This window comes from Musca vetustissima, unplaced genomic scaffold, assembly GCF_032173495.1.
Source record: "Musca vetustissima isolate MV318-11 ecotype Yass unplaced genomic scaffold, APGP_CSIRO_Mvet_v1 utg64922, whole genome shotgun sequence".
NCBI lineage: Eukaryota > Metazoa > Arthropoda > Insecta > Diptera > Muscidae > Musca > Musca vetustissima.
In genome coordinates, this window is record NW_026876523.1 from 148,205 (window position 1) to 175,925 (window position 27,721).

General features: G+C 34.8%; 2 protein-coding genes across 2 annotated transcripts; one reads left to right on the forward strand and one right to left on the reverse strand.

Annotated features, from left to right (window-relative positions):
* The first annotated feature begins 1,521 nt into the window (after positions 1-1,521).
* On the forward strand, positions 1,522-1,878 carry LOC133321085 (uncharacterized). Its single transcript, XM_061530184.1, has one exon. The coding sequence runs from the start codon at positions 1,522-1,524 to the stop codon at positions 1,876-1,878; it is 357 nt and encodes a 118-aa protein (XP_061386168.1).
* A 13,472-nt stretch (positions 1,879-15,350) lies between these two features.
* Positions 15,351-27,620, reverse strand: LOC133321086 (G2/mitotic-specific cyclin-B3). Its single transcript, XM_061530185.1, has 5 exons — positions 25,785-27,620; positions 20,920-21,260; positions 16,182-16,328; positions 16,037-16,138; positions 15,351-15,971 (listed from the first exon to the last, which is right to left on the reverse strand). The coding sequence occupies exons 1-5, from the start codon at positions 27,574-27,576 to the stop codon at positions 15,351-15,353; spliced, it is 3,003 nt and encodes a 1,000-aa protein (XP_061386169.1). The 5' UTR covers positions 27,577-27,620.
* Between the last annotated feature and the right edge of the window lie 101 nt (positions 27,621-27,721).

The window sequence follows — 27,721 nt, forward strand, 5'->3', positions numbered from 1 at the left end:
TAAAGAAAAATTTTCCTTTATCTTTGTTGTATTAGTTCGGCTGTAGGCTTTTTAAAAGTAAAAATCGTTTCTAATTCTGATTTTTAATATTTATTGTTTCCAATATTTCGATTGGATTCTCCAATCATCCTCAGGGAATTGAAGAAAGTTATGTTGTCTTTAAGTCAACGTTCTTACTTCAATTTTCCCATTATTTTCAGAGCAATAAGCGTGGATTTTGAAAAAAAAAACATTTTCCCATTATCAGGAGCTATAAGCGTGGATTTTTTGTAAAGAATATTTTTCCCATTATTATCAGGAGCTATAAGCGTGGGTTTTTAAAGATTATTTTTCCCATTGTAATCAGGAGCTATAAGCGTGGATTTTTAGAGAATATTTTCCCCGCTATTATCAGATCTATAAACGGTGATTTGTAGAGAATATTTTCCCCGCTATTTTCAGATCTATAAACGTGGATTTTTATAGAATATTTTTCCCCATATTATCAGAGCTATAAGCGTGCATTATTTAAGGATACTTTCCCCATTATCAAGAGCTATAAGCGTAGATTTTTAAAGAATATTTTTCTCATTATCAGAGCTATAAGCATGGATTTTTAAAGAATATTTTTCCCATTATTATCAGAGCTACAAGCATGGATTTTTAAAGTATATTTTTCCCATTATTATCAGGAGCTATAAGCGTGAATTTTTATAGATTATTTACCCCATTATTATGAGAGCTTAAAGGATTTTTAAGGTATATATTTTTTCAGAGCTTAAAAATCACAATTGTTCGATAGGTTTTTTGATTGACACACACGAATTTTAATATCCATTCCCTTAAACAACACTATTTTAAGTTTTTATTCTCTCCTGGAGATGTTATGCTGCTGTAGCAGACACATCCATCTCTCAAAGCGTCCATGGGATCTGTGCAGCCAAATGATTGGAGATTTTTGTCTGCGTTTCCGTTCACAGCGATGACAAAGCTAAGCATTTAACGGTGCGAAGTTGTGGCGTTAAGACGTGATTTGAATTCAATCTTAGTGTAAATCACAGATGTCATAACTTAGCTAAGTGCAAAACAACAGAAATTGTGTAAAAAAATATACAAAACAAATAAAGTGGGCTAAACCAAAAGAAGATCGCTTCAAAACAGCAATTTGCAAATAAAAAAAAACAAAATTCAATTCTAAAAAAGTTCATAAAAAATTATCTTGCCACAGACAAGAAGAAATTGGAATACATGTGTGTGACTGTGTCCGAATAACATTACGCATACAGATAACATTATAGACATTCTTCGGGACTTAATGCAGTGCGGACGGGACTTTGCCATGGAAGTAGTAAAAAATTAAAAAAAGTTATTTTTTAGAACAAAAAAATATATCTTATTTGTATTCCCAATGGATTTTAGAATACGACGGTGATTTGTCATTCTATATAAATATAACATCTTGCCATTCAAAAGTAACAAGTCTTGAAGAACCACTGCATGTGAAAAGAACAAATTGAGAGGATTTTGAAAATACTCAACATTATGAAATTCCTGCAAAGTGCTGTGTTCGTTTTACTATTTACAATCTGTTACCTCGATTTGTGTTCGACATTATTTTTTAAGCCATGGATAAAGAGTTTAAGGAAGTCTGTGGGATATGGCAACACTGGACGTTATTATGGTTATCAAAATCCCTATTACGGTTACAATAGTAATTATTACAATTATGGTTATTTTGGCAGCGGCGGTGGAGGAGGTTATAATAGACCCGGCAGACGTCCTGGTGGCAAACGTACTGGTCGCACTTATTCCGACATTGCAAGAGTAGTAAATCCAAATCCATATGCTTTTGTCGGTCAACGACCATATCCAGCACAACCATTTTATCCTATCGGTTAATAATTTAATAGTAAATAAAACAGTATAGTGTTTAAATTAATTATAATAAGGTATTATTAAGTTTAATGGAAATATTGTAAATAAAATTTAAAATATAAATAAATAAAAAATGTCTGATAATAATGAGAAACCTATTCTTTAAATATCCACGCTTATAAATCCGTTAATAATGGAAAAAATAAAAATCCTCTCCTATAGCTCAAATAATAATGGGAAAAGTATTCTTTAAAAATCCACGCTTATAGCTCTAATAGAGAGATTCACGCTTAAAACTCTGATAATAGCTCAGATAATAATGATAATAGGGAAAAGTATTCTTTAAAAATCCACGCTTATAGCTCTGATTCACGCTTCTAGCTCAGATAATAATGGGGAAAATATTCTTTAAAAATCCACGCTTATAGCTCTGATAATAATGGGGAAAATATTCTTTAAAAATCCACGCTTATAGCTCCTAATAATAATGGGAAAAATATACTTTAAAAATGCACGCTTATAGCTCTGATAATAATGGGAAAAGTATTCTTTAAAAATCCACGCTTATAGCTCTGATAATAATGGGAAATATTCTTTAAATAACCACCCTTATAGCTCTGGTAATATTGGAGAAAATATTCTTTCAAAATCCACGCTTATAGTTTTTTTGGAGAATATAAATAAAATACAACGCTTGTAACAATAGTGGGAAAGTATTGTTTAGAAATCTATGGTTAGAGATTCTGATAGTAACGGGAAACGTATTCCTTGAAAATCCACGCTTACAGTTGACAATAAGGAGAAAATATACTTATAGCTCTGATAGTAATGAGAAAATTATTATTTAGAAATCTATGCTTAGAGGCTCTGATAGTAACGGGTAGAATATTCTTTAAGAATCCACGCTTATAGCTTTGTCGATAATGGGGAAAATATTCATTAAAATTCCACGCTTATAGGCTCTGCTGATTTTAAAAATAAAAAATTAATTTTAAGGAATTTTCACAAAAATACCTAGCGCCCAGAATAAAATAGCCGTTGCCCACCAAAATATAAAAAATGTCGGCCTGGCAATTACCTACCAAAAATGCAACATTTTGCCTAAAAGTATGCTACAAATTTTGTAATTTCTTAGTATGGCCTTGCCAAATGCAATTTTTTCTACATTTAAATTTTTATGGCGGATTGCTTACTATTTTATACTGGGTGCCTGATATTTCTGTGAAATTTGTCCAAAAATGTGCAGGCTAAAGAAAAATTGTGACGTCATTACATAAATATATTTCTCGCAGCCATACACTTCCTTGTAGAATTTTATGAAGGATGTTTTGGGAAATTTGTACTAATGTGTACTAAATTTGCTACAGTTTGGATTTAGGTAAACCAATAGAACTGGAATCCTGAAAACCAGAATTAAGTTTACTGCTGTGTAGGGTATACAAATTCAATGAAATATTTGAAATAAAAATTGCTTTAAATATATTTAATTTACACTTTATTTTTATTATTAAAGAACAAAATTTCCGAACATTATAACTTAAGAACTAAATTAAACTATATATAAACTATTATCCGGGTTTACCCACGTTGGCAAATGGATTTGGATATAATACTCGACGAATTTCGGAATAGGGGCGGCCGTTACGTTTTTTAGTTCCACTCTTCTTCTTAGTTCCACCTTTTCCAACACTGCTGCCATAATAACCCATTCTGTTGTGGTAGTTATTCCGGTAATGATTAAATGGATTGTGATGGCCATAATAGGGAACAACAGGATTACCATAGTCCTGCAACTGCTGTAAACCGCTAATCAGTTGTTTAAAAAATAATGCCCGGCTCACATCAATGGAGCAGAATATTAATAATAAAGTAACGAGTACAACACTTTCCTTCAATTTCATTTTATTGAATTTGAAATTTCCGTTGGGTTCCTTCCACCTTCAATGTAATTTTGGGAATTGTTAATTTTCAAATGCGTAAAGGGTTATTTAAATGGAATAACACAATTTCAAACCAATTTTAATACAAAATAAATGATTTGGGAATATAAAAAAATAGTTTTCAAAACTTTTATTGGTTACAACATTCAGGGTGATTTACCCGTCTGTGTTATTCACGCAATGGTACTATTATTTCCATTTCTTTTCTTTCATTGAATTTTTGTTTGTTTTTTTTCCAGAACTTCTTAACATATCTTTGATCGGTTTAGTGTTGTTTTCAAACAAATAGAACAGTTATGTCATCTTTGAATCAGTGATTCACTGACACGTCGTGTGTGTGTACTTTTCCATAATACGATTTGTGGTCGAAGAAAAAGAAACGGAGCCAAACAAAAAACTTCGTTCTACATTTATAGGTTTGTAAAATGTTGACCCCTTGTGGGGGAGGTACCAGAAGGAGAGGAAGGTGGGTCTCACCTTCGATATATGCAAAGTTATCATATTTCAATGAAATTTGATATACTGCTTTGATATATTGCTTTATATGAGATTTAAAACTTTTCAAAATGTTGAGAAGGAGTGAAACGTCAAGTCCCATCTTACAACATTATACAGACATGATAAAAATATTAGGTTGTGTAAAGTTTGGTTCAAATCGGATAGTCCATTCATGAAGTTACAAATCTAATTTTCAGCAACAGTTTGACCATTTTATGTGGAAGGTACCAGAAGGAGTGCAACAATATTCCCCTTATACGAACGCGATTTAAATTTGGGAGAAATGTTACGATGTAAAAAGTTTGGAGGATGTCGTTTACTCCCTTTGGGAATTATCGTGCCCACCAGCCAGTCAAATTGACGGGCATTTGCAAATCGACTCTAAACTTCAATTTTATATCAATATTCAATTAATTTTAATTATAACTTTCATATGACACCACTTTCATTTGAATACCAGCAATACGAAAGCCATCGTCTGCGCCATCTATTGATGGACATGGTTCAAATCATGCGAAAGTTTTTAAGTCCACCCTTCCAACCGTATAACTTTGGAACAGTTATGGAAAAGACAAATGAGGTTTACATTTTGCACCCACCCGTTCAATAGATGGCGCTGACGGCAATTGTTTGCTAGTGCTGCCATGTTTAGGGGAAATCATTGGTATTTTAGATTCTACATAACTTTTGAAAGCGTAATGTGATACAGAAATAATTTATATGAAATATATATATTTAGCATGATGCAATAATAAGGTGATGTATGAAAACAAAAACATTTTTTTTGTCTCGATTATCTGTCACATTTTCCCTTATAATATTTCAAAAAGTTGGCAGCATTGCACATCGAATTCAAGTAAAATTGACCACTTTGACAGTTAATCAAGACATCAGCTGCTCTAAATGGACTACCTATTCATTGTGCCATGATACTTAGTTTAGAACATGCTGTATTCGACAGTAAAAGAAATAGTTTGACAGAGTTGCCATGTTAAAAGAAAATTACAGTTTTATAGGAATCTTCATAACTTTTGAATATTTCATTCTTTGACAATATTCACGAAAAATTAAGTTTCATGTTACAGTTAATTGAAACTAAAAATTACTTACTTACTTAGCTGGCTTGTTACAGAACGGTTGTTCCATAAGCCGAGCTTAAAAAAGATTTCCAAGCGCGTCGGTCTTGTGCGCAAGTCCACCAATTTGGAAGACCACGTTCCAAGATGTTGTTTTCTACTTGGTCTTTCCATCTAATTCGTGGCCTTCCCCTTCTACGGGAACCATCAGTAGGCTCATTTTTATATGCCTTTTGAGCTGGGGCATTTTCATTCATCCGCACAACATGCCCTAGCCACCGTAGTCGCTGCAGCTCAATACGACTGACTATGTCGATGTCCGCGTATAAATTGTAAAGCTCGTGGTTCATTCGACGCCGATATTCACCATCGACGCAGATCGGCCCGTAGATCTTTCGGAGAACTTTTCCCTCAAACACCCCAAGAGCTGCCTCATCTGCTTGCGCAAGTACCCATGCTTCTGATCCATATAATAGCACTGGTAGTATCAGCGTCTTGTAAAGTGTGAGTTTGGTCTGGCGGGAGGTGGCCTTGTTTCTAAACTGCTTACTTAGACCATAGTAGCATCTGTTGGCCATCACAATCCTTCTCCGAATTTCAAAACTGATGTCATTCGTTTTATTTACGGCGGTACCAAGGTATATAAAGTCTTTAACTACCTCGAAGCTGTAGTTCTCAAGTTCCACAGTTGATCCGAGTCTACTGGACGTCTTGCGCGTTGATACCATCAGCTTGGTCTTCTCGCCGTTTACTGCCAGACCCACTTTAAACACCTCTGGCTTTAAACACCTCTGAACGGAATTCTTTTCCATTGTGCTTCTATATTACTATTATCGGGGCAAGAAGTGCTTTCTTCAAGCAGATGGGTAAAAATTATAAAATAATATTTCGGATGAATTGTCCATTTTCGAAAGAAATCCATTATTTTTTCGACAGATGGCTCAACTGATAGATTTCTCGAAAAGTATCGATCAAACAATTTCAGATTTATACACGTTGGAGGAAGGGTGAGATTTCGCAGTAAAAACAAATATTTTGCTTTTTTTTGGTGCAATCAGTTGTGAGTTACAGGGTGTTAAAAATGAAAGTGAACAAAGAGAAAATTCGGTACATTTTACATTTTTTCTTTGACAAAGGCGAAAATGCAAGCCAACCGGCTAAAATTGCGAATGGTGTTTATGGTTCCGATACTGTTCGACAGATGGCTCAACTGATAGATTTCTCGAAAAGTATCGATCAAACAATTTCAGATTTATACACGTTGGAGGAAGGGTAAGATTTCGCAGTAAAAACAAATATTTTGCTTTTTTTTTGGTGCAATCAGTTGTGAGTTACAGGATGTTAAAAATGAAAGTGAACAAAGAGAAAATTCGGTACATTTTACATTTTTTCTTTGACAAAGGCGAAAATGCAAGCCAACCGGCTAAAATTGCGAATGGTGTTTATGGTTCCGATACTGTAGCAGCCAATTATGTGTAATTTACGTTCAGAAATTTTTGATGTTAAAGATGCATCTTTGATTGCTATCTTACTTGCTGTTCCCCAGAGTTGAATACCATATGTTCAGATTAAGTTTAAGTATGGTTCTATACAAAATTACTTTGTTCTCCAAACTCAGTTTTTCATAGTTCGTCTTCGGGCGGCTCACAAGAAGGACGCATTTTTAAGAAGTAATCACGCATACGGGCTTAAATATTTACAAAATTGCGTTGTGTTAAGATTTCGCTTAAATTGCCACATGTTTTATCTACCGAACTAGACGAAATATAGTTTAATATCGAATACAAATTTGACGAAAATAGTTTATAAGATCCCGTTTTTATATAACAGCCACCCAAAAAGGATTCATAGATATTTTTAGACGGTGTCTACATATGGTGTATGGTCCTATACCTTCTATCTCTTATAACATTCATCAACCGATGGCACTGTTCAGGTCCACCATGTTTTTCTCTGAAACCAAACTGTTGATCAGGCATAACATTTAATTTATGAATCGTGTCTTTCGTATCTTTATCTTTATTAGACCTACACCAAATTCAATTCGAATTTTTAATAGGCACATTTCTTTTTTGTGGTCTTTTAAGATATTTTGTTGCTCTCCATAAATTGTGATCATTATTTTATTAAGGCTTAGATTGCTTAAGAAATGTTCAATAGATTTGTTATTAAATCACTTGGCAGGAGTTTAGGTGGATTAGATACTCTGTTTAAATTTATTTTGTCCATTTGATGATAATATTTTTGTCCTTTATACCATTCTTCTAAAACGATTGGAAAAACGTAGTGAAAAACAAAGATTTAAATCATTTCTGGAAAAGGGGACCGAAAAAAACCCCTTCGGAGTGTTAACATATTAGAAACTAATATTTAGTAATATTGACAAAGACACCATACCTAAAATGCAAGGATTTCGAGAAATCTTAATCCGAATATTTTAAAATGTCTTGGAAATATTGCCACGTCTTTTTTTGTTACCTCCTGATGTAAACTTTCAAAATGCCGATACACGTATCTTCTCATTATTATTCTCCCCTCTATCATTATTATTTTTATACCCTCCACCATAGTATGGAGGGTATATTAGTTTTGTTTTTCCGTTTGTAACGCATCGAAATACTCATTTCCGACCCTATAAAGTATATATATTCTTGATCAGCGTAAAATTCTAAGACGATTTATGAATGTCCGTCTGTCTGTTGTAATCACTTTAGCGTCTAAACGAATTGAGATAGAGCCCCAAAATTTCGCATAGAGTCGTATTTTGTCTGCAGGCAGGTCAAGTTCGAAGATGGGCTATATCAGTCCACGTTTAGGCATAGCTCCCTATAAGGATACCCCCCAATTTTCGGTATTTTGAGGTTCTTGAGCGTGTTTTTCAACCGAATTCGCTGAAATTTGGTACTTTGAGTTCTTATTGGGTAGTAAATATCCCCACTAAAAATTATAAATATAGGTCCATTTTTTCGGACAGCCCCCATGTAAGGGTAACCCCAAAATTTCGGTATTTTGAGGTTCTTGAGCGTGTTTTTCAACAGAATTCGCTGAAATTTGGTACTTTGAGTTCTTATTGGGTACCAAATAAACCTACTAAAAATTATAAATATAGGTCAATTTTTTCTGGTACCCCCCATATAACGGTACCCCTCAATTTTCGGTATTTTGGGGTTCTTGGCCGCGTTTTTCAACGGAATTCGCTGAAATTTGCTATATTGGGTTCCTATTGGGTAACAAATTTCTACACAAAAAGTTATGGATATAGGTCCACTTTTTCTGGTAGTCCCCATATAACGGTACCTCCTAATTTTCAGTATTTTGGGGGTTTCGATCGTATTTTTCCGCCGAATTAGCTGTAATTTAGTATTTTGAGTTCTTAATAGGTACCAAATCTCCCCACAAAAAATTATGAATATAGATCCATTTTTTCGGATAGCCCCCATATAACGATACCCCCAATTTTCGGTATTTTGGGGTTTTTGAACGCGTTTATCAACCGAATTTGCTGCAATTTGGTATTTTGTAGTCGTATATGGTAACAAATCTCCCTACCAACAATTATTAATATTCGCCCCCTTTTTGGGGTAGTCCCCATATAACCCCCTTTTTTTATATTAAAATAGTTATCTGATTTGTTACGCTTTTAATTTTGGTTCTAAGACTCTGTTGTAATCATTTCACCTGCGGAGGATAGCGAGATAAAAAATTAGAACGTAAGGTTCGATAATGAACTATAGCCGCATTTAGACCTAGCCCCTGTGTGGAGGTACCAGAAGAAGTGGACGGATATTCCCCATCTTCGAATTTGAACTAAGTTTGGAAGAAATAATAAGATGTGCGAGGTTTGAATGAAATCCAACTTTACTGAAACGGATTTGGTCCAAAGAAACATGGGGTCTAGAACCAATATTTCGATGAGGCACATTTTCATTGTGTTAAAGTGTATACCCCGTCATTAGCTGTAAGGCTGGAGGTATAATTGTCCATTAAAATTTTCTGAAATTTGTATTGTTGTTTACATTGTGGTTTACATAATCCGTTTTTAGAAATGTCGGTATAGGTCCACTTTTTGACATGTTCCCTATATTTTCATTTCTAGTACCTGCCCGTATATCTATGGTGGAGGGTATCCAAAGTTCGGCCCGGCCGAACTTAACGCTTTTTCACTTGTTTTATTTTTTAATTTCCCGATAGTTATTTTTTGTGTTGCGCAGTGTAATTAATAAATTCTTCATAATAAATATACCCTTCATACTCGTGGTTCACTCAACTTAAAGAGAAAACTATTTTTGATTTGTGTCCTCTTATATTTGCATATAAAAGTTAGTTGTATTTGGCTACGAGAACGGTGTTCTGGTAAAATATCACAAAAGTGGTAAAAGTAGTAACGCTTCAGGTTCGACAAAAAAACGCGTATTCGAATATTACTCACTGCATTTTTTCAAATTTATTAATAATGAAATTTCGAATAACATGGGTTTTGTATTTATAAGCATCGACATATGACACATTCAGTTAAGACAATATCTCAGATGTTCTTGAGAAAGTCCATAAATGAGTAATACAGCATTTGGAGACTCCAATGCAACAAATAGCCACACATAGTTTGTGTGTATGTGCGTATGGCTTTTGTGTGTACGTTTTTTTGCGGTTAAATATGAATTGAATTATTATAACAAAAAAAGCATGACAGAGGAGAACACATAAAAGGTTATCACAGCAAGAGATTTTGTTTATTTATTGAACCGAGTCACCCATAAGTCCAGAAGAACACCTTGTTGGTAAACAAAAAGCCAAAAAAACATCGCTTCAATTTTATTTTGCCGCTGCGACTCTTTAAACGTTAGTCAAAATGATGTTCCGTTCGGGTAACATTTGTATATTTTTGAGTATCCTAGTTATTACATCCGTGGCCAAAGGTGCTCCACCTTCAGAGAAAATAATAACAAATTTAATTCCTACCCTCTTCGGATTACAAGTTCCCCAAACCACTTACTATTATCCAACGATCTATCAACAACCCGGTCAACAATATCCTGTCTATTATTATCCGAATTATCAATGGACCAATAATAATGGTGTTCCGGTGCGACCAACAGTTGGATATGTACCGCAGACACCCGCACCACCAAAATGGGCTCCTAGCGATCCGGGTGAAGAGACTGATCCAAAGAAACAAGTTGAAGTTTTATTTTAATTAAAAAAAATAAAATTATAATTAACAAGTTAAATATAAATATAAGTGTCATAACGTTAAATGTTAAGTGTAAATAAAACAAATTAAAAAATAAAAACACTATGCAGCAAATATCATTTTTTTTTTATAATTACCCAGAAAATAAAAAAAAAATATTAAAAAACGGATTAAAAATAACGCATCGACTTTTTGAGGTAGCCTAAAAAGAATTAGGATTTCTTGAAATCCTTGCATTTTAGATACACGGTGTGTTTGTGTCGGTATAATTTGTTTTTAATTAATTTTAAGACGTGTTCCATATATCCGCAAAGTTGATAAAGCCATGGTGTTAAACAGCACTTTTTGGGAATTCCCAAACAAAATTATGCCAAAAATAAGCCGAGATTATTTTGGGCGCTAATCAGCGGTCATACAAATCTGCTTATGTGAATAATTAATTGGCAAAACATCTGCTCTAAAAAACAGCAACAATAATAATAAAGACAATAGCACGAGTTTATTACGAAAAAAATCCGAACAAACAAAAAGACGAACAGCTGAAAATTGTCTCTTACATACATACTTAGAATGAACAAAATAAAACAAATCAATGTACTATTGTTAAGAATTCGAACACATTTGTCGTGTGCGCAACCTAGAAATTCCAAAATCTTTTGTTTTACTTCAACGTTTTTAACAGGCATTGTTTGTTACCAATTTTTTGTTGGTGCATATGCGCAAAGAATCGTGGTATTTTGTCGGTAATATGTTGCAATAACAACAACATTGCTTTTGGTGAAAAAATGTTTGTTGCATTTTCACTTTCTTTTAACGACAATAACGGGTAATTACCGTAATAAACAAAATGGTGCAAAGATAATTTATTGTTGTTGTTTTTCTTAATGCAATCAATGCTACAGATTGACATTTATGAGCACATGTACATACATACAAATCAAATCTTTATACATCGATTCACAATGAAAATAAGCAACATGATGTAAGGAAAATTCCTGAAGAAATCTCTTCTTCTTCAGACATACGTTGCCATATGTCAATTCCACCATAATTAGGGGAGGAATTATAAAGTGACACGAGACACTAGGTCTATATTGCCACTTTCACGGGTATTGATGTATATTTGTTTGTGAATATTGTAAATTTGGTCTTTTTCACGGGTAAAATTGTAGTTATGAATTATTTTTTTTTTATAATTTTTAGATTTTGATGTCTGCATCTTTGTAATATTTCCATAAAGCGAAGTAAGCTTTGACGTTGTTCGATTTTAATATGATGTCGATTGATGTTTGGTGTATGTCAAGATTTTGTAGTTTTTGCAATAGGAAAAGACGTGTGTTGATGTTGATATTCGGGCATTTGAACGTAATATGATCCATAGTTTGGACGTCGCCGCAGTCACATCTGTCGGAGCTGGAGATATTTATTTTATGGAGGTGATGTTTTGTTTGGTTATGGCCAAATCTGAGTCTTGTGATGGTTGTTGCAACACTCCGGGGTATTTTAACGTACCGGAACCAGGGCTGACAGTTAACTTTAGGCGAGAAAGAGTAAAATCTTCTGCCAAAGATGCTGGTGTTCCATTTTTGTTGCCATGATGCAAGAGCTGTGGATCTGTCTTTTTGTTTTATGTCTGATGGAAATAGTGCCGGATATGAATCGACGGGGATATGGCTGGTGGCAATGGAGTCCACATACTCATTTCCCTCGATGCCACAATGACTTGGCACCCAGAGAAAGTGTATTGTAAAGGCCTCTCTGGACATAAGATACACCTCATTTTTTATTCGATAAATAGAAGGATGGGTGTTTTTGCTGTTTTGAGATTGAATGGCCTGAAGGACTGATTTACTATCTGTGATTATAAGGTATTTATCAGAGCCACATGTTCTGATCAGGAGTAGTGCTTCTAAGATTGCATGTGCTTCAGCGGTAAATATAGAACTTTCTTGATCCAGAGAGAAGGATGCTTCAATGTCTAACGATGGCAACCAAAGGGCGCAGCTAGTTTTCTCGGAAGTTTTAGAACCGTCTGTAAATACTTTTGTATAATTGCTAAATTCAGTTTCCACAGTAATATTGAATTCATTGGTAGCGTCCGCTGCTGTTGTGCGACTTTTACAAACATTGAGGTAAGTTACATTTGGAACTAGTAGGTTGGCTTGAAGAGAAAATGTGTATTGAACAGGTCGGGGGAGTCTGATGAGATTGTGTTGCGTTCTTTTGTCCTGGTATAGTTGGAAAAGCGAGGGTCTAGCATGAAATTTCTCATTATATTCCAAAATATATTTATTGGCAGGGTTTCTGCAGTCGGTAATCATATTGTTTATATAATTATTGGCAAGCAATCTGAATCTTTCCGGCAGGGGCATTACATTGGCTTCCACTTCTAGAGATTGCGTATGCGTGGAGATCATTGCTCCGAGGGCAGCTCTCAGCGCTCGAAATTGTATCCGTTGAATTTTAAGCAGTTTGTTTAGCGGTACATCAAGCAGTAAATGTCCCATATACTCTATTTTGGGTCTTACTACGCCAATGTATAGACGGATGAGTTGATGTGGGTTGCCTCCCCAGGATACCCCACAAAGGGCCCGGATAATATTCATAAATTGAAATGTTGTTTTGTGTATGTAATCAATATGTGGTGCTAGACTTAACTTTGAGTCCAGCGTGAAACCCAAAAAAATAAATGTGCTTACAAATTCGATACGTTCGCTGTTAATGTATAAATCAGGGTGGTTTTGAATGGAATTTCGGGTGGATGGATTGAAGAGCATGCCTTTCGATTTCTGTGGGGACAGTTCCAATTGTATATCGTCCAATTTGTTAACTATGCAGTTAAGTGCGTGCTGCATCTTTCTTTTTGCCACATTAAGGTCTCTTTCAGCGCAAAATACAACCAAGTCATCTGCATATCCTAAAATGTCTACATCCAGGTCTTTGAATACATCATTGATGTATATGTTGAAACTCAGTGGGCTCATAACAGAACCTTGAGGAGTTCCCGTAAAAGACCTTCGAGATGTACCAGTATCTGTGTCGATAATGAGTTCCTTGTATTGAAAAAGAAGATGTACAATCGAGGAAGTATGATCACTTACTCCAAGTTCTTTATATTTTTGTATTAGTATATCAATGTTTACATTATCAAATGCTCCTTTGATGTCGAGGAATGTTGCCAAGAGAAATTTACCTTCTCTTTTTGCTAGCTGTACCGCAGACCATATGCTCGTAACATTGTCTCTAGTTGATCTATTCTTTCGAAATCCAGACTGTGCGTTGTGTAATTTATCACATGATTCAAGTTGGTGGTCAATTCGGAAAAATATCATTCTCTCAAATATTTTACGCCAACATGATATTATAGCGATTGATCGGTATGAGTGAGGGTCATCAGGCGGTTTGCCTTTTTTATGAATAGGGCATATTTTGTATTTTAACCATGAGGTCGGAATGTCTCCGGATCTCCATATATGGTTATATAATGATAAAAGTTTTCCTCTTACCTCGTTATTAAATCCTTTCATATGACCGTGTCGAATGCCATCAATACCTGCAGTTGTGTCCTTTGAAGTGTTAATTGCCGCGTTCAATTCATCCATAGTAAAATCAGTGTCATTTGAAATGTTGCTCAGAGTAGGTGGTACGTTGATAGGACCGATTGGGCCAGAAATTATGTCGCAGAATTTATCTGCGCACATTTCTGGCATATATTTGCTTTTGGTTGCATGTCTGCCTCTAAATTTTTTGACAATATTCCAAAGTTCTGTGGAAGATATGTCAGCACTAATACCTTCGCACATTTCTTGCCATCCTTTCCGTTTTTCTTCTCTGAGAGTATAGAAATACTCTTTTTGGCATATTTTTAATTTTTCGTTGTTGATCCTGTTTGGTGTTTTTTTGTATCGAGCTAGCGCTTTAATAAGAGTTGCTCTTACCTTTTTGCATTTCAAGCTCCACCAACTGTTATCCGGATACTCTTTTTTGCCAACAGGTGCTTTGAATATTTCATAAAATTTTTGAGAAAGAAGTTCAAATTTTGATGACTCCGGGCATTGTAAATATTGGTCGTCGTTAAGTATTTGAATTATGCACTCGTTAATTCGATCTTGAGCTATGTTTTTTGGTATACCGTAGCTATTTTTACAATATGTTGTATATAAGTCAATCTCCATAATTATAGCGCAATGGTCTGAACCAAGACACTCATTTAAAGTGGACCACGTTGTTATAAGAGCAATGGAAGGGCTACATATAGATAAGTCCAACGCAGAAGGAAAGCTGCTACCAAAATAGGTTGACGAGCCGTCATTTAGAAGGACAAGATCGTTATCTTCTATAAATTGAAGCATATTTTCTCCACGAATATCTGTGTTACTACAGCCCCATATTTGGTGATGGCAGTTAAAGTCACCGCAGATTATTATTTTAGCATTTTGTGGAATGCGTGTGGTAATACTCATTAAGTCAGCGGTGTTGAATGTCACGTTGGGTGGAATATATGTAGATATTATAATTGTAGGGCCGGAATCGTTATTTATACAGCACGCAATTATTTCTATATTACGGTTGATAATTTGAATGTCAAAGCTGGTGTATTTTATAGTATTCTTTATAAGGATGGCAACGCCGCCACCATATGATAATCTATCTTTTCTTAAAATGTCATAATTAGGTATAGAAAAATGATCCGTAGTATCCAAATAGGTTTCCGATATGCATGCTATGTCAATCCCCGATTCTTTCAGGAATTGGCATAGCTGTGTTTTTTTATTTCTGATGCTTCTCAAGTTAATCTGTAGGACCTTCATCATGATCAAGAACATTCATTTTTTCTTTTTGAAATGATTCAAAAAGATATAAGGGTGTGCGGATCACGTTATCGGATATTGTGGATGTTCGGATGATATTTTTCAATGTGTTAGTTATAGGTTGATTGAGTTTTGTAGTGTCATTTTTGCTTTCAGCATATTCTGGTTGAGAGTTATTTTGGTTGGTTTCAATGCTTTTGGAATTGATCAAAGATTTTGGACTGAGATCCATGGACGGAGTATCCAAAGCATTGGGTGATTGAATGTCGAAATTTGTAACGGCTTCAGTTAAATCAATGGCTGCTGACAAAACTTCAGCGCTGGAAGGGGTTTGTTGAATGTTTTCTTGATGAGAATTCTCATCAATATTTTCAGTAAATGAGTCGGAAACAGGATTTTTCTTCCTTTTTATGTTGATTTTAGATTTTGGTCTTAATTTTGGCCTCTTTGCGTTGATTTCCGGGAAGTCTTCTTGTGATAAATTAAAAAGATCCCGCAGAGGAGGCTTGTTGATTAAATTATTGTAACTGTGTATGATCTTTGGCGTTTTTTCCTCAGCTTCTTTTTTGGCTTTATTCCTAAGCATTGTACGCAGTTCACACTGGTTCGACCTGGCATCATGTGGTTTGTCACAGTTGATGCACTTTGGTATAGTTAAACAAGTACCCTCATGAGCCGAGCCACAGCGCGGGCAAACTTGTCGGGAGCGGCTGCAAACTCTGGTTGAGTGTCCAAACTTCCAGCATTTTTTACACTGAAGAATCCGTTCTATGAACGGTTTTACCAAGAAAAATACCTTATTTATACATACGTGTGAAGGCAGTTTATCCCCACTGAAGGTCAGAAGGACAGCATCGGAATTGATTCTTTTATCTTTGTCATCCAAGTCAGGTTTGGTAAAGCGTTTGACTTCATTTATGGTAATGTTGTCATATATGGGTCCATATTCCGCTTTATGCTTTATAATTAAGTTTTCGTATAGAAATTCTTCAGTGAATTCTGTGTCAAATGGGATTTGCACCACAGCTTTTGTTTCGCAGAGTTCACTTGGTATGAACACGGAGTATCTCTTGCGGAGATCTTCATCAGCAACTATTTTGTTTATGGTGTCGCGGTCGTTACATATAATTTTTATTTTTCGTTTTGTAACGAAGTGCGTCTCCAAATTATCAAACTTTGAATGAAGTTCGTCTGCAATTTTCATTGTTGGGATACTTTTTCCATTTGGATATCCCTGCAAAAGAGCAACATATTCCGGCAAATAGGTTATGTATTTTTTAATTCTTGGAAGTGGGTATTTATACCCATCTTCAAGGGTTATTTCATTGGCCTTGGGCCAAACCATGTTTAAATAGATGTTTTGGATTATAAGAAAACCGAAGAATTTGCAAAAATTAAATTTTCCTATGGTATTTGGATTCTTTAAAAAATTTGCGCGTCCTATTCGTTCCGTTACTTTTCACCGTTTTTTCTGAAGAAATCTCAATAAATTTAGAACATTTGTTTAATAGCTTTCTAATGATATGCATATAATGTATTGAAATCGGTTTTATTCTCCGAATATCCGACTCAAAAGTTTAGAAAACCGGTTCTTTGTTCCTCGAAAATATTTTTTGGCGTATTTGACATAAATATATATGATTTTTATAAAATAATTTTTGTAAAATATTACGAGTATGGAGTCCGGATAATTAAATTAAGGACGAAAAAGACACACAAGGATAATAGGGTCGCAGTATATATAGGATAATAGGGTCAAGTATAATAGGGTCGCAGCTGGTGACAGATATAGACAGCGTGTTGAGTATCTGGAAGGATAATTTTGCAAAGCTTCTGGTATCAAATAGTGGCGGAGAAGAAGATACCCCAGAACCAATAAGAGATGACGGTATAGAGATGAGGTCAGAATAGCAATCAACCGTTTGAAAAATAATACTCCAGCAGTTCCCGAAGGGTTACCACCCGAACTATTCAAGACCGGAGGTTAGATGCTGGTCAGGAGCATGCACCGGCTGGTTATGCAAGATAATTTTAACAGCCAGCATTTAAAGTCGGAAAGGACCTCTCGGAACCCTTCAATATCGAATGACGGTTCAGACAAGGTAACAATTTATTGTGTGATCTCTTTAATATTCTGCTATAAAAGGTCATACGATAAGCAAATGTGAACAGAAATGACCAGCATATGTTACTCGTCTACACCGATTACATCGACATAATGGGTCGAACATTACGAGCGGTAACATTTGATCAAACTGAGAATGAGTCAGCCCAAGTGGGCCTGGCAGTAAATGGCGAGAGGAATAAGCTGATTCAGAGCAACTTTGGAACTTGAAAACTACAACTTCGAGGTTATACCTCGGTGCCGTCATAAATAAAAGTAATGACATAGTTTTGAAATTCGGAGAAGGATAGTGTTTGCCAACAGATGATACTATGGTCTAAATAAGCAAAGGCCACCTCTCTAAAAAATAGTTCTAAAATCAAAAAAGCTTCTAATTCGTATAATCTACTAACATTGCGCCAAAGAAAAGGCCATCAGACTGTTTTTAATAAACTTTAATTTTAATTAAAGAAACACATACGTTGTGTATAGTCCTTGACGTATATTATATCGGGATTTAGTTATAGTTCATTAAAGGGCTTAAAACAAATTTCGGATATAGTCCTAATTGGCTTATAGTCCACAAAAATTGTGCAACTATAGTTGTGGACTAACGAAAACTACTGTACTACCCGTGCGTGGGTACTTGCGCAAGCAGATGAGGTAGCTCTTAGAGTGTGTTTGAGAGATACTTTCTCCGACAGATTTATATTGGCGTCGAATGAACCACAAGCTTTACAATATATACACGGACATAGTCAGTCGTATCGAGCTGTAGCGACTACAGTGGCTAGATCATACTGTGCGAATGGATGTCCCAGCGCAAAAGGCATATTGAAGGACACGAATTCGATGGAAATATCAAGACGAAAACGATGGTCTCTCAAATTGGAAGAGCTCCGCACAAGATCAACGTGCCTGGAAATCTTTTTTAATTAATTAATTATCCATTAGTTTTTGGAAAAATAAGAATTAAGTCTATTGATCAAGATCGATCAGAATATTCTGGTGGCAACAGCTTCATTATAATTATATATAATTAAGAATTCTCAATTATATCAAATAGTACAAAATAATAATTTATTTATTAAGTTTTGTATTTTGAGTTGTAATTTTATTTAGAAGAAAGGATTCTTCTTAAGAAAAAAATCTCGCATCTACCTAAAAAGATGCCGATTATAAGACATCTTCAACATTTTGAGAGAAAAAAAGCGCCAAGTGGCTAGATCATAAAGTGCGAATGGATGCCCCAGCGCAAAAGGCATATTGAAGGACACGAATTCGATGGAAATATCAAGACGAAAACGATGGTCTCTCAAATTGGAAGAGCTCCGCACAAGATCAACGTGCCTGGAAATCTTTTTTAATTAATTAATTATCCATTAGTTTTTGGAAAAATAAGAATTAAGTCTATTGATCAAGATCGATCAGAATATTCTGGTGGCAACAGCTTTATTATAATTATATATATAATTAAGAATTCTCAATTATATCAAATAGTACAAAATAATAATTTATTTATTAAGTTTGGTATTTTGAGTTGTAATTTTATTTATAAGAAAGGATTCTTCTTAAGAAAAAAAATCTCGCATCTACCTAAAAAGATGCCGATTATAAGACATATTCAACATTTTGAGAGAAAAAAAGCGCCAAGTTCCTCAATAGTGAATTTATTTCCTACCATGCATTTCAAATATTTGTACACATGCCGCGCTGATCATTGTACCTTTTTTACGGATGTTTCTGATGTTACAAAAACAACAACAACATTTTTAGTATTGTTGAAATGCCATATGCACACCACCACCACCTAATGACAAATCTACCTGGTATTGTTTCTTTCCTGCCTCGTCAAATCGGTTGCATGTTGCTTCTTGAAGAAAATAAAACATCTCCCGTGAATTTGTTGGTGTATTTTGTTTCAAAGGCAAACCTGCAAAAGGATCAAGGATATTTCAATACACACACAAAGACAGAATCCCAAATAAATGCAGATACATACACACAGTTTTCGTTTATGGCAGATGAGAACCTTCTCATTTTTTGTTTGACAAATTCAAATCAACGTAGAGGTCATTACCTCCATAACAACAACAAATGCCTCAAATGCTTTTTTTGTACACTCAGAAAAAAAACATTCTTATCATTTCCAATAAAATCTAAAATATGTCAAATTGCTTATTACCATATTTGTATAATCAATTAAAATATTTGCCACGATAGAGGATAATATTCGAGCTTTTCGGAATAACAAGAAAACAAATTGGATATTTAATTAAATTATTTGTCACAAAAGAGGATTATATTGATGTTTTCAAAACAACAGAAATTATGAAGACAGTAGATATTACTATGGAAAGGGGGATGATAAAGGATATGGCAGTTCCATTTGCACAGACCATAGGTTTGAGGTTTAAAGTGTCGAAAATCTAGGTCCGCAGAATAAAAAAAGACGAGATCCAGGTCAGCTCCCCATCTAACAATAATTGGTTCAGGTGACAGTCATTGGTCGAGTTAGACTCGGGTCTTTTCGGATCGTAGACCCCACTGCCAAGGGAACGGGAAAAGGAAAAGAAAGATTGGAAGCCTTCATCTAAAGAATTAAGATGGAATCTTTGTAAGGAACATTAAAATGACCTCATTAATTATAATGCAAAGGAAATAAATAAAATATTGTATATTCAAAAATTCTTCCACGACCGATGATGGATATGCCATCCTACAGTAATCAAAGTGTTACCCTCTTACTTAGCTGGCTAGTGACAGAACATTTGTTCCGAAATGTTGTCTCTCACTTGATCTTTCGATGTCCGAGAATAGATGGTACAACTTATGGTTTATTCGACGACGATATTTACCATCGACGCAGATCGGTCTATTGATATTTCGGAGAAATTTTCTCTCAAACCCGCCAAGAGCTGTCTCATCTGCTTGTGCAAATACCCATGCTTCAGACCAATACAACAGCACGGGTAGTATCAGTATCTTGTCGAGTGTGAGTTTGGTATGGCGAGAGGTGGCCTTGTTTTTGAATTTTGATTGTCCGTTCGCCAGCTATTATAAAATAAATGGCTGAGGGTATAAAAATTCCTTCAGACTTTATTCCACAGGTTTTCCTCTCACGGAAACTGTGAAGAGGAGAAAAACAAAAATTGGTTCTATTGCAAAAACTTTTAGTAACTAGCTCGGAAAAAAAAACAGCTGCAAAGGATCTGACTCCTAATATTTCCAGTGGAGAAACAGCACTAGATATATGACCTTATTATAATTTATTTAACATTAAATAATTCAACCATAAGGCACTATGCCATCATTCGATATTATGAATAGGACACAATTTGAGGAAAAAAACTTTAATTTAAGCATTTTCTTGTTATTTTTTTACAATTATTTTTGATCTCTCTTTTTTCATAAAGTTACATTTTTAAATCGTTTATTTATTAACTTGTACAACATTGGGTGGTAAAGGTTTTAAACGTTGTGGCGGAATATTATAGGTATGCACAGGTGCCGTGGTGGGTATAAATTTCGGCAGTGGTGCCAAAGATGATGGTACTTGTGGCCCAACCACTGTTTGCTGACCAGGATGTAGGTAATATGTTGTCATACCATATGGCTGTTGTTGCTGCTGTTGATCCACATAAATGTGTATATGCTGTTCAGGCTGTCGGCGAGATCCTCCACCCAAGAGGGCATCCAATGTTCCAAGTAGACCACCAGTTAAGCCACCAACGGTATCGGTTAAAATATCAACTGTGGGAGCAGCCATAACATTGGTGGCCACCACTGCTAATAAAAACCACAACACTTCGATGCTTTTAAATTTCATTGCGGTAGTATTCACAAATTGTCAAATTACTTTGAATCACAATAAATGAAAAATACCAGAATTTATATATTTTGTAAAAAAGAAACCAAGATAAGGTTTGCTTTTTATTTATTCGGGTGTTAAATGAAGCGTAATTAATGATTTTTTAAAAATAATTTCAAAAATTATGTTCTAGGAAATGAATTTCAACGTAAATTTGTAGCTTCCTTGTAGATAAGTGGTGGGTAAGGAATAATAGCGTTATGTACAACTCTCGAGGAACTCTTATAGGTCGTATATATATGTCCGTATATATAAATATGATCTCTCTAGAATTACTTATTGTACTGCAGAGGTAATTATAGGTAAGGAGGAGCTCTATAGAGGTTCATGTAAAGAATAAAGAAATGTTCATAATGTAGACATTTTGTGCGGGAGTTACTAGAAGGAGTGGACCGAAGGGTTCCATCTTCGGACATAATCTAAGTACGGTAAAAATATTACGTGATGAAATCGATGAAATTGGATGTTCGGTTCGCCTTATGTGAGATGTTCTATTTTTCAAAACGTTGACCCTTTGTACGGTAGTTACTAGATGAAGTGGATCGATACAAAAGTCAGAATGAAGTAAAACACCAAACCGATGGTCGTGGTGCAGAGATTAAGAGGTAACCCTGGTCACAGATACAGACAGCGAGCTGAGGATCAGGAAGGAGCATTTTGCAAAGCTTCGGGTATCAAATAGTGGCGGTGAAGAAGATACCCCAGATCCAGTAAGAGATGACGATATAGATTATTGGACTATACCAATGCAGCTTCAAACCTGGAAAATCCACCATTGACCACATTTTCACACTGCGCCAAAACCTGGAAACGACCCACAAAATACACATCGACACATTCCACCTTTTCGTCGACTATAAAACCGCATTCGAAAGTCCAATCCTCTCTGAGGTGTTTAAAGCCATGTCTGCGTTCGGCTTTCGTGCTAAATTAATACGGATATGCAGGATAACTTTAACTGGCACAAGGGTAGTTCCACAAGCAGTAGCTATTGGAGAGTCGAATGAACCATGAGGTGTACCATTTATTCTAACCCAGCTCAAAAAGGTATCCTCATTCATTCCCTTCGAGAGTTATCGTGTGCAGCAGCCGGCTAGACAGACGGACGAAATTTTTTAAATCGACTTCAAATTGTCTGGAGCGGATTTTGTCCAAATAAACATGGGGACTAAAACCAATATTTCGATGAGGCACATTTTTGGCGTATCATTTGCCATAAGGCTGAGGGTATAAAAATGGCGGGACATTAATATGCGGGATATGCAATAACATGGATTTATGCTGAACCTTTTCTATCCAGATGTGAAGATTTCTAATTTATTTTAAGTCGATGTAAGACCCTATCAATACTTAGTCTTTTTTTGGTCCAGATCTGAAATTGCCCAAATAATATAACGCTACAATTGAGGCGGTGAACAGAACACCAAAAGCGGATGTGGTCAACAAAATTGAGCTTTGGAAAATGTTGACAAAGTTCATTATGGGAAGATTCTATTAAAGTGGACAAAATAAAAACCGAATACTTCTTGAATTAAACTGGTATACGAACCCCTATAGTACGTACTTACATAGGAAAAAATAACATGTACTACAGGTTGTCCTTGTATGGCCTGGTAGTTAAGTTATTTTCTTAACAATTGGTTAACAAATACTTAAGAAGAAATTAAAAATAAAAACAAAAAATATATAAAAAATAAAAGACCAACAAATTCATAAATAAAAAACGTATTTATTAACCAAAAAATAAAGAAATAACTTAACTACATATACAAAAAAAATGATTTGTTGTTTTGTTTAATTTATACAACCAACATGGCAAAAAATACATAACAAAAATACAAAACAATGAAAAAGAAAAACATATACAACTAGGAATTATATTATAATGACAAAGAAAAACTTAATCAATACGAAAAAAATAAAGTCAAAATTAATTATTACTAATATAAGGCAATTAATTTAATTTATAATATTGAAAAATCAAAAAAAGGAAAAACTTATTGAAAACCTAGTAAACAAAGAAAGAAATAAAAAAAGAAATGACAAAAATTAGTTAACAAGACAAATTGTTTAACAACTTTATCATGGGTCCAGAGGGCGAGTAAGTCCACACAGTTCCATATATAGAATGATTGAATCACACATCATCATACCAACTAGCCAAATAATCAACATTTGCACTAAAACAAATGTGGCTGTAGTATTCATAAAAAAATGTAAGTAGCGGGGCAGGGCACATAAGTTAACACTAGAATATATATTTTTTGTGTAGTAAAATGCAAGAATTGGTAATTTATTAAAAGAAAATTGTAATTTTTGTGTTTGTTGTTCTTATATAGCTCAATAGTTTAATGTATAGTTAATATATATGTTTGTGTTTAGTTGTTGTTGTATGTATGAATAATGGTATATAATAATAAAACTAATAATAATTATAATAAAGTGATAAATGTTACTTAACAATTAATAAAGTTATTATAAAAAAATGTATAAGTATTTTAGCAAATTGCTTGTTGTTTAAATAGAGTGGTGAATATCGTTGTTTCTCTCTCTCAAAAAAAAAAAAAAAAATAGATAAATGGTAAAGATAATTATGACAATGTTGGAAAAAGAGTATAAACCTGATTACAGTAATACATGCTGTGTTTTTTGCTAACATTTTTAAAATATTTTTTTTTTCCTTTTAATAATTTCTCTTTGTCCTGACATCTTTGTTTTTTTTTCAATTCTTGATCAAATCAAAATGTTAACATTTTGTAGAAAGATAAGACACACACTTTTACATATATGTATATATTTAAAAAATGTATTAACTTAATAGAAGCGTAGTATGTATGTAGTTATATATATTGTACTTGGTTGAGATTGTTTCTTCTTCTTGTTTTTTTGGTGGCTTTCATGTTATAGGTTGTTAGATAAAAAAAGGTTTTGTTGTCAATTTATAATTAATTTCTTTTTTGTAATAGAATAGAATTTCTAAAGATTTAGCAACAATGAAGAACAAATGACAGACATGGGAAAAAACACTGAAAAAACGAAAACATATATATGTATATTTATATAGATCGATAAAAAAAGATTAGAGAGAAAAAACACGTTTTGATAGTTTATAATAAAAATAAAATTGTTTAACAAAATAAACAATAAATTATATAGAGGGGGAAATGTTAGATTAGGGGAAATAAAGTTAAGTATACTCTGCTGTCTGCTCTAAAAATGTGGCATGTAGAGGAATTTCTTTTACAAAAAATACTATAGATATATGCAGCACAGTCAAACTGAAAAAGAAGTAGAAAAGGGCATTAATTAAACTTTTGTTAGTTATCAAGGATGACTTTTAAAAAATAAAATTGTATATTAAATATATTATAGTAGATATTATTTGAATTTCGATATATTCATTGTGATCGAAATTATTTAAAAATATAAAAAACAACTGGGGTTCAAACAGACTATGTCAATACGTAGATTTATAATTACCATCGAACCCCAATAATCATCGAGCACAGATATTTCAGGTCTTGTTTTAAAAATGAACTTACTGGAAGAATAGATAACTTTTGTGGTATACAAAACAATGGTGTATAAGGATCGTTCCAAACGGAGATGTATGGCATCACAGAGGAATGGAACATTTCAACTTTTGTAAATCTGTCTGTGATTCAGCAGAGATACTACCCATTAGGGAAACTTATATAATACTTTATATAATCACAATGGACTGCGGATGGGATACAATATCAAGGTGTATACGGCCGATTCCAAAATGAGTCAAGAAACATTTCTAGCAAACAAATCAAATATTGACTCACAAGTATTGCAAAAGAATGTGTGGGTCTTCATAAATATTCGCTTCTCTCCATGAGGCGTGATTCTTAATTTCTCTTGTCACGTTTTTAATTGACATTTCCTAGTACAACCTAAGACAAGTATCGGACTGGTGGGATGCATTTACCATTAAAGTGAAATTAATTAGATCAAATTTAGATTTGATTATTGGTTATACAACTTACAATTAAATATAATATCCTATTTTTCCTATATGCTATGTTTAATTTACAAATACCAGAGGCTGTATCTTTCCCACCACTGCATCTGTTTCGAATCAATCACTTAAATCCCCGGTAACTAATTTTAATGCAACTGTCTAATTTCAAAAAATCGACGCCCAAATAATAAAATAGGAAAAACACAAAGAAAATTAAATCTTACCTTATATAAATTTCATGCTACTTCTCTTCTCCGCCATATCTTGCATCCATCGGTAATGTTTGTTTTGCTCTGTGCCTATATGTTGTGTTGTTGTAACTAGGTAACTCTTATGATGCTGATTGTAACTAACTTCTTAATATTACGCTAAAAAAGGAAACCGAATTTTCTTCTTTTTTGTCCAATAATTTATTGTTGTTGCTGCTGCTGTTGTTTGTCAACTCCTCCACCGCCGCCACTGCCACCACTACCTTGCTGTGATTTTGTTTTTGTACTTTTTTGCGTTTGCTGCTGCTGTTCATTTGCTGTTATTTGGCTTGACATTAAATTAAAGTTAAAATCTAATTGATTTTCAAACAATTTCTCTGTGGTCATCAGTGCAACTTTAGCTACTTCGTGGAATATCTTATGCGAATATTTACTACGTATAGTTTTAATGGTGCCCTTCGGCTTGCGATGCAGTCCAGCATTTAAGATCGGCACAATGTCAGCAAAATCGGCCAATTTATAACCGGTATAATAGATCAATGTCGATGTCCATGGCTGGGCATCACCATGCAGACGTAAAGCCATAAAGAGGGCGGCACATGCCATTTTCGAATCACTAAATGTTATACAATCGTAATCCATTAGCGACAACTCAAGAATATAACGGGCCAATGTCAAGGTGGGCATTGGTACTTTGGCACAACGGGCATAACGACGCAGAAAACGATATGACAATGGAATGCCCAAATCGAATTGTATCACTTTAAGGGTGGCCATTTCCATTTGTATCAGTTCGTCGTGTTTGTACGCACCATCACAGATATACAAAAAGTCTTCGATCAATGGTGGTGTACGTTCGTCGAATTTGCAAGCAATGAATAGTGCAGCAGCACCCAACAGCTGTAGCTTATCCTTGTTTATCACTTCTCTGCACAAAAATTGATCAACAATTTTCACGGCCAAGTAGAGGGTTTCGTGATTGAGTTCAAAGGTTTCCTGTACCTCAACCATCCAATCGACCAACAACGAACGCATCCACTTGGACAAATGTATTTGTCGCTCCATGTAATCGTCAACGGGGAATTGAGCTTCGCGTTCTTTGAGATAATTGAAAATGTCCATGGCATAGTGGGAGACCTGGAAGGGATCGTTCCAGTTTAGTTTATCGAAGTCTTCCACCCCCTCGGGGACTTGGTGAACAGATGTTTCTTTGGCCACTGTTATTGATTCAGTCTTATTTTGTTCTTGTTGTTGCTGTTGCAACAGAATTGAACGACGTTTGGCAGCTTCGAAGTTACCCGATAAACGCATAGAATCCGAAACGGAAATGTCCTCCAAGGCAGACATATACAGTGATTCTTCAGTCTTATTAAATTCATTGGAAATGCGCCGAACTGGCTTGTTGGCGGTCTTTTGAACCTGGTGTGGCTGCAATGAGGCCACTGGTGCTGCTGGCACATCATTCTTTAGCTTGGTTTTCACAGACGTTAATAGTTTCTTCTCTTCGTCCTCGAATATTTTTGAGGTTATGTTCGATTGTTGCTGTTGCAAATTTTCTTTTTGTGCATCTTTAGTAGCATTCCGGCTGGAGGCCCTTGTTAATATTTTAACCGGTTGCTGTTGTTTCTGCAGAGCTCCCTGAGCCTGTTGCAGCAATAGATTCTGTGTTTCCTTAAGAATTTGCAAAGTGTTCTCTTGTTGTCCTCCAGCCGCTAACAGATTTTGTACCAAATCCTTCTTCTTGACAATATTGTGTTTGGCATCATCATCTTGATGTATATTCGTCAATTGGTTGTTGTTATTCACATTGTTCGTGAGGTTTCCCAAAGCGGACCTTTTTATCTTTTCATTCTTTTGGGGGCTGTGCTCTGCCTTGCGTTTGCCGCGTGTTTGCATAATATCGGAATTCTGATCCTGAACATTGGTGGCATTGCGTCGGGTTAGGCCTTTGCGAGCCAGAGGCATGAGGTTTGTTAGAGTGGTGGTGGCCACAGATTGCTTGGAAACTGCACGGGTACTCTTTGTGGGCGCCATTTTTTAAACTGTTTTCTCGGCTTTTAAAGTTGTCCTCTTCTTCTTCTTCTCGTCGACGACGATTTGTTCCCGTTGACAGACAAGGAGAGAACCTTTTAGCACCGAAACAATTTCTTTCTTCTTTTGCCAAACACTTTTGATTTGC